The following is a 7,934-nucleotide window of genomic DNA, read 5'->3' as shown; positions in this document are numbered from 1 at the left end:
GACAACCTCTGCGTCAGACTGGCATAAAGCCAAAGGCAACAGGACCTTGCTCTCACCCCATCCTCTGGGTACTGCTAAAGCTCGACCGCCTGTTTCACTGCAATTACCCATGGCCATGGTGCAGGCCCCCTGCTCAGGTGCATTGAAAGGGGCTTGGAGAAAGACCAAACACCATTTTCTAGAGCGTAATCTAGTTTTTACTGAGAATAGATTCAATCTAATTAAATTCACACCTTAATCCAGGCGGATTTAAGCAGCACATTCTGCTTTGTGTCCTAGGCTTGGCCTAGGTTGGCCTGAATCTGGAAATGCAGGTGGCAGAGCTGGGCTGGTGCTTCATGTCTAGGCTCAGCCCCGGGCTTGGATTTGATGCCAGAGGTTGAATCCAGGCAGCTTCAGTGCTGTGTTAAGTATTGTGCCCCCAAACCAAGCCTGGCTCAGAGCAGAACATATGAGCCCGCCCTTTCTCTCCCAACCCCATGGTGCTGGTGGAAGAAGCTCTGATCCCCAGAGACCCAGGAGCCACTACAGGGTCTCACACCAGCTCCTGCTGATGACTCTTTGAGCTTGGGTTTTGCTACCTGTGTCCTTGGTGAGGCAGCCCACGATAGCCCAAATCTTCTCCCATTCAGGGGAGAAGCAAAGTGGGGCAGGTTGGCAGTGGCTGAGCTGCACCTCAGCTTTTTTTTGGGCCGTGGGAACTCACAGCAGAACCCCTCTTTTAAGCAAACCTCATCTCTCCCGCAGCTAGTCTGGACCTGCACTGGAAGAAACCATCTGAAACCCTGGGAATGAACCACCAGCCTCCTTGTGGGACCTGTAAATCTCGCCCAGCAGAGCCCCAGTCACGTAGCTGTGAAGGATGCAAATAAACTCCGCTGGGTAATGAGCACCCTTTGTACACCAGGGCAATCACATTCAGCCCTGCAAACAACCGGGAGCCAGGTCTGCCTGCGCAGGGCTCAATGCAAAACACCCTCCCCGGGTGTAGAGCTGCACCGCTTTACTCAAATCAGTACAAGCCAGTGATGCCTGGCCCTGGGGAGGAGTTAGCTTGCGATGCTAAAGCTCAGGTAGGCTCCAAGGGCAGCACGCCAAGCAGTCAGTCTCACTCCACTACATTAAATAATAAAATGTCTACTCAGCATTTTTCCCAAACGAGACCCTAAATTGATGCTGATGCTCCTGTGATGGAGCTTTCATCCCAAATCGGCGCTGGTAACGTGACCTTTTTATGCTGAAAAATCACCAGCAATGTGGACTGAAGCAGGGTATCACCCATCGTGTGGGCACCACTGAGCTCTCCTCTTCGTGAGCCAAGAGCCTCGCTGTTTGTAGCAGCAGAGCACAACAGTTCCGTGCCCTGGGGGGAGGCCCTACTGGTTCAGTGATTATTTCTGTGTGACGGGCATTGCAGTGACAGCTGGAGCCATCCCTCTTTTTCTAGGACAAGAGGTTTGGGAGCTAGAGTCCAGGCACACGGATAAGTCTTTTCTCTCTGGTGGCTTTGCTGGGCTGAGGAGCCATTCGGAAAGGCCACCAAAGGGACCTGAACCCCTAGGTACATAGAAAGGTCCAGGATAAGTGAAAAAAAAATTAAACTTTTGTGGAAAAACATTTCATCATGCTGCCATTTGCCACGTGTGTACACACTCCCCACCCCCAGGCTGGTGTCGCTGACCTGCACAGAGGCAGGTCACGAAGCTGCAGGCAGACGCAGCCTCTGGGCAAGGCCAGGGGCAGCGTGCTGCCTGTAGACTGAGACATCTCCTTTGGCCGTGGGCAGCCTGGGGGGTTGCAGGTTTGTTAGTGCTCTGTTAGCAGTGCTGCACCTTCTGTAAGAGTCAGCACGGAGCCCAGGCTTTGGAGGTGGCCACATCTCATTACGCTGTTGCATAACAGCAAGATGGAGGTTGCCCCGTGTTTATACAGAGCCAAATGATAGGCGTTAGTTTGAGTAAATGTTTGCACATGAAAGCTTCAGCTGGTTAGAGCTCCTCGTTTCCAGCAGCAGAAGTAAACCACTTAGTTATTCAATCCTCTGAAAACTTCAATCACCCTGATAAGGGAAGACAATCACCCTGATAAGGCAGGGCAGAGGAGAAGACTTCCTCCCCATTTGCACCTGCAGGATTGCCACCACCCCAGAGAAGGGAGCAGAGCCTCCCGAAGCACCACCACGGTGCAGAGCATTGCTCTGGAGCCTGCCCACTGCCCTGCCCCTGGCTGCGCCACAGCCCCTTGATTTAAACCCCTTAATCCTGGGGAGATTGTGCAACGACTCTTTTGGGCTGAGAACGGATTACGCCCCGCTTCAAAGGTGTTTGGCGCTGGGGCTGCAATCCCAGTTTTGTGTTGTGGGGGGGCAGTTACTGGCCCAGCCCCTCGTGCGAAAGCACCTGCAGGCAATTCCTGCAGCTGGTGCCTAGCAACACGCTCTGAGCTGCTCCGACAACAGCTAAAATTCAACGGTATTTCATCCTTCCTCCCCAGAGGAGCAGCTCTTGAGTCATCACCGGGGGAGATGGGACGTGTCTCCCACTCAGCTTGCTATAAATGAGTGGTATGCGAGGGGCTGCTCTGTGGCTCTTGAGCACATGTGCTGCTGCTGCCAGCTGAAACGGCCTCTCCTTTAGGCATGCAGGACAGCTGCAGGTCCAGGAGGTTTGGTAAATTGTTTTTTTCCTCCTCTTCCCAACTCTCGTTTGGCTCCCAACAGCCTCTCTGCTCCCTCAGAGCTCTCTGCAGGTAAGCTGCTTTGCCCAGGTAGGGTGGTGCCCCATATTTCTGTGCTCATGCTGGGCTGAAGGTATCCAACCTGGCATGGATATGAGCTCAGCTCCACGTTAGCTTTGCCTGGGCAAACCTTAAGTCATGTGCTTGCTCCACACCACAGCAAACACGCACGTAGCTGCAAGCTCAGGGCTGTGCTGAGCGCTCTGTGGTGATGTGACGAGTTTGGCATCACCTGTGTGATGTACACATCTGAGAGAGGCACTTGTGGGGAGCAGAGAGCATCAGTGAGGGAAAAAAGCGAGGAAACCAAGCTTGTTTGTGGGGCTGGGGTCCTCACAGAGGTGGTGAGGCAAATGCCAGCCAGCCCGGGCAGGACCCAGCATATGGGCAGGGAACAAGGTTTGCTATAGAGTCTTCTGTAGCCTGGGTGACTCTCAGTGGGAAAAGCAAGATGAGAGGCCTTGTGGGGTTTGTCCTAGCTCTAAGGGGCATGCGTTTGGCTCTGTGAGCAAGCCTGAGAGCCGGGTGGATTTCTCAATGGGAGGCTGTTAGGAAATCTCAGGCTTGGCTGAGTGACGTGGCTGCCTCGGCGGTGTCTGGTCGGGTAGCAGCTCCCCCCTGGCTGCTCCCAGAGCCAGCAGCAGGGATGTCTTCTTGCTGAGGATAGGGGGGCTTGCCAGAAGAACCACCTTTATCTCACTGCTGCCTGTTCTCAGCTTTGCCTGCAGCCCTGCACAGCACGGAGGGAAGAGCGAGACCGGCCCTGTTGTTTGTTTGGACTCCACAGCCCTGAACAGATGAGGAGAGACGCTGGTAAGTGCAGTACCTCTGCTAGAAGCCTCTCCAGCTCATCCCAGGACCCGCTGCCCTTTAGGATGGGAGACTGCTCCATTCCCCAGCCCCAGCGTGGCATTCAGGGTGACTCAGGTGGGTGTTGGGCTCGCTGATTTGTTGTCCTGAAGGTCACCTTAAGCAAACCCAGTGGCATCACAAAGGTTAGAGACAGGGATAGAGAAGTGGTTTATGCAGAAAAGTGTGAAAAATCTGAGTCTGATCCAGTATTTATTTTTTTTAGTGTCAAGTCAATGCTTGGCTTAAGCAGTCCTAACACCAATTCTTTGCTAGCCTGCCTCTGAAGAAAGTGGCAAGCAGCTGGGAGGGTAGTGGAGATGGGGACCTTCACAGCCAGGAGTTAACGTTTTGGGGACAAAATCCTTAGCTCACGGAACATCTTTCTTCATGGGAACAGGACAGGATGAAGTTGGAGCCTTCTGACCTCTAAGTTCTTGACTTCTGTTCTCACGTTACAGCAGCAGCAAATCCTACTGCATGGGGTAGAAATCTATCCATCTGTACACGCAGTATTTCAAACACTTCTCTGCGTAAACTGTTCCAGACTTGATCAGAAATAAGGTTGTTTACTAACAACTGAACTGGGAAATGTCTTTAGATTTATTTATTTATTTTCACCAGCTCTTTAGTTTTCATACCGAGCTGCTGAATCTTTACTCCATCATAGCTACCAGGGTTTCTGGCTTTCAGTGTGTTTTACTTCAAGGTATTTCCGTTGCCTGATCTTCTATACATGCCTGAAATATTCCTGAAACCTTCCTTTCCTAAATGTCACAAATAAAGTAGAGTGTGTTCTTGGTCCTTTCTGATGTCAAGGAAAGTTTTGCTGTTGACTTGGGATGAGGCTAGAAGGACGGGCAGTGACGCACTCACTTTCCATAGCACGCTGCCACAAATAAGCAGGGATATTAAACTACAGGAGGCCTATGGCAAGGTTTTTCTCTGCCCTTCTCTACGAAGGGGTGGCATTCTGCTGCTGTTTATGCTGACTTAAGTCTAGCTTAGTGAAATTCTTCTTGATGGTATTGTAGATTTTAACTATTAAAAGTGGAATAACTGAATGTGTGATGTTAGTTCGGCCGCTGTATTGTCCTGCAGTTATCTGCTCTGGTTGTGCTGGCTCTTTTGGATGTTAAGGTCCCTCAGGCAGGGACTGTCACCGAGCGGGATGGATCCCAATGTGATGAAGGCCCAAGGTGCTACCAAAAGAAGGATTTGGAGGTGGCTTAGAAATAACTGTGAGGCCACAACAGAGAGCGTGTTGGCTTTTGATCTGACTTCTCCTTCCACCTCCAGTTAGGCCAGACTAATTAAAACTTGTGGTTGCTGTCACTCAGGAGCTGTGTCTTGGGGATAAGGCAGCGTAACTCAGGACCTCCACAGAGAGGGAGCGGGTATGTGGCTGTGGAGAGCCAGCTTTCTGCAAAGCTGCTCCCACCTCACGTTGACCAGGTGAAGAAGCCATGGTGTGGTGGTCGCTCAGACTGAGCAGGAATAATGTTTAGGTCTTTAATAACAGGCCTAACACACTTCTGTAGGGTTTCATTAATCTATAGGTACCCTAAGGGAGGCTGTAGGGAGGTGGGGTTGGTCTGTCCTCCCGCATGCCTGGTGACCAAGAGGATGAGGGGAAGTGTGCTGAAGTTGTGCCAGGGGAGGTTTAGGTTGGAGATTAGGAAGAAATCCTTTACTGAAAGGGTTGTGAGGCATTGGGGTGGGTGGAAGTGGTGGAGTCACCATTTTTGGAGGTCTTTAAAAGACGTTTAGATGTAGAGCTCAGTGATATGGGTTAGTGGAGGACTGGTTAGCGTTAGGTCAGAGGTTGGACTGGGTGATCGTGGAGGTCTCTTCCAACCTAGGTGACAACTGTGCCTCTGTGAGGGCTGCTGGGGCACAGCCTGTGGGGGGGGGGCACACACTTAATGGCCGCCCCTTGCCAGCAGCGGGCGGCGCTAGGACCCGGCGCGCGCCGCTCCTTGAAGCGCTCGCGCGCGCGCCGCCGGCGGCCGCGCGAGGCCTGGGCGGCGGAGCTCTGACGTCACGGCGAGTTAATTTTAAACCCGCACAAGATGGCGGCCAGGGACGCGGCGCGGCGCAGGGGTCCGGCCCGCCAACGGCCCGAGCCCGCAGGTAACGGCCCCGCTAACGGCCCCGCCGCGGCCCTGAGGCGCCCGGTAACGGCTGCGGGGCCGCCCGCACGGCTCCCGGCGGCGAGGCGAGGCGCGGGGCCGCGTCCCGGTGGGGTGTGTGTGTGTGTGTGTGGGGGGGGGGAGGCCCCGGGTTTTCTCCTTTTTCCCCCCGTTTCTCCTCAAAATGGCGGGAGGGGGGCTACGGGGGCTTTGGGGGGTTCTGTGGCGCTGGGGGAGCCGCTTTGCCCCTCGGTGCGGGGAAGGAGGAGGCTGGCACGGGGCCTCCTGGGCCGGGGGGGGCGGCTCTGCGGTTGGAGTTTGCACAGGGCCTCTGCGCGAGTTCGTTTGCCTCAGGGTGTCTTAACCAGCGCTGCTCAAACGCCTCATCTCTACAGCTATATATGTGCCTTTGTACGGGTTCGTTTCTCCAGGATATCCCACCAGGATAGCTCAAAAGCTTCGTCTGTACAGCTATACCCACCGTAATTCCGTTTTATGGAGGACCCAGGGCTTGCGGAGGGACTGCCAGGCTAAACCAGGCTACCAGACTAAATCCGAATTGCAGCAGGTTTTAGCACCGAACTGTTCTCACATCTCTATACAACTCTCGCTTAATTTATTGGAGTGGCTGAACTGAGCATGGTTAAAACAAAAGCCAGCAGGTGCCATGTGGTGTTGTTGGTTTGAGTGGCTTCATCTGCCAGCCAGCGAGGAACGGGGAAGTCTTAACAGTGCTGTGAACTGGCAGGTGCAGGGCAGCCACTCTGCTGACTTTCTTATAGGGAGGAAAAGGCAAAAACTACTGAGCGTGTGGAAATGGCTGGGTATGTTTGGCAGTGATGCAATTTTAATGACTTAAAACAGTCCAGGGACTGAAATCGAGGATATAATTGGTTGAGTATTGGTTTCTTTTTACTCCCTCCCCTGCTAGCGCTGCTGAATTTTCTTTGGTGGTTCTCTGCTCTCAGCAGTATGTGGCTTAATAATCTTAGATAAAGTGTTTAGACCATTGCTTAACTTTCTTGGGGTCAGAGTAAGCACCAGCACACCTGTAATAAATGGCCTTTAGGGTAGCTATGTCATCACTAGTGATGGAAACAAGAGTATGTCACTATTGAGTTGCTTAGGTATTTTAGGCATGGAGCAGCTTAATTGACAGGGTCTGCCTGTACAGCTGTGGGTGATCTGTGCTTGCCTGCAGAAGAGCTTTCTGTATAATGGAATAAAGGAGTGTGGTAGACTGGAATAGTTGGAAGAAAAGGAATGTAACAGGAGAGGCTTAGAACTTCTCTTGTACCATTACCAAGTGTTGCTTAACAGCTGTTCTGTTCCAGCTTACAGTAAAGTCACTAATGATGTTATAATCCCTCCTTAAATAATAGCCACAGCTCTCTGGTGTTTCAACTAGAAATCTTTTGAAAGCAGGGAGAGGGGTTGCAGAAGGCTGGATTCTTCCCTTCTCATGTTGTTCCCTTGCTAGCAACTTAAAGACACTTCTGAAATAGTTCATGTAAAACTGTTCTGTGCTGGAACTACCCTGAAAGCATTCCTTTAAATATGGTGCCCTCTCCTTGTTCAGGAGGCCAGGCTGCTCCTGTTTGGGTCAGGTGGGCTGGAGTGCGTGAGCCAGATCTCATAGGGGGGCTGATACATCTCAGGTACCATGTGGTGACTGTGGTCCCTGTGTTCCAGTTCAATATCCATGATTAATGTTTCGTTACTGACTAGACTAATGAAGTGCTACTGACTGGAGCAAGATACGGTGCTACCTGAGTGTCTGTGCTCTCCCCGTGTCCTAGTAAGAACAGGAGCACTGCCTCCAGCTGCCTAGACCATGGATAAATGCAGGTGTGTTGGAGAGAAGGAGGGATGGGGATTTTTCTCCGCAGTAGCAAAGCGCTTAGCTCCTGATGGCGGTGTCACAACCTCTCCAGCTCTGAGGGTTGCCCAACTGTGAGAACAGATGTAACAAGCAGACTGAAGTGCAGGTAAATGACTCTGTGCTTTTGCTTTGGTAGTGAACCATGTCTTGGTGTGCTAATCTCTTAGCACAAGTTGGATCACAGATTTTATTCTGTACTGTAACTTGTTTCAACTTTGTGCCTGTCATTAGTAGAATGTTGTACATCTCAGCACAGCCTGTAAAAAGTTTTAACAGCTCCAAGGACATTCATGAGGAAAGCTGCCAAGTTTCACTAAAATCTGTCTTTCAGTAAA

General features: G+C 51.9%; 1 protein-coding gene across 10 annotated transcripts in view; it reads left to right on the top strand.

Moving 5' to 3' along the window:
- Positions 1-1,013: 1,013 nt before the first annotated feature.
- ATL2 (atlastin GTPase 2) overlaps positions 1,014-7,934 on the top strand; it is a 43,647-nt gene continuing 36,726 nt past the window's right edge. The window contains exons 1-2 of one of the 10 annotated variants that reach the window (XM_068675497.1): positions 1,014-1,073; positions 3,453-3,549. In XM_068675497.1, coding sequence (XP_068531598.1) covers positions 1,029-1,073; positions 3,453-3,549 — 142 coding nt within the window. In that variant the 5' untranslated portion in view covers positions 1,014-1,028. Of the gene's footprint in view, positions 1,074-2,514; positions 2,749-3,452; positions 3,664-5,566; positions 5,719-7,934 lie in introns of those variants that run through there. The other 9 variants (XM_068675493.1, XM_068675496.1, XM_068675499.1 and 6 more) reach the window with 9 other exon arrangements.

This window comes from Anas acuta, chromosome 3, assembly GCF_963932015.1.
Source record: "Anas acuta chromosome 3, bAnaAcu1.1, whole genome shotgun sequence".
In the NCBI taxonomy this organism is placed as follows: domain Eukaryota; kingdom Metazoa; phylum Chordata; class Aves; order Anseriformes; family Anatidae; genus Anas; species Anas acuta.
Note: the sequence above shows the minus strand (reverse complement) of the source record. Positions and strands in the feature narration are given on the sequence as shown.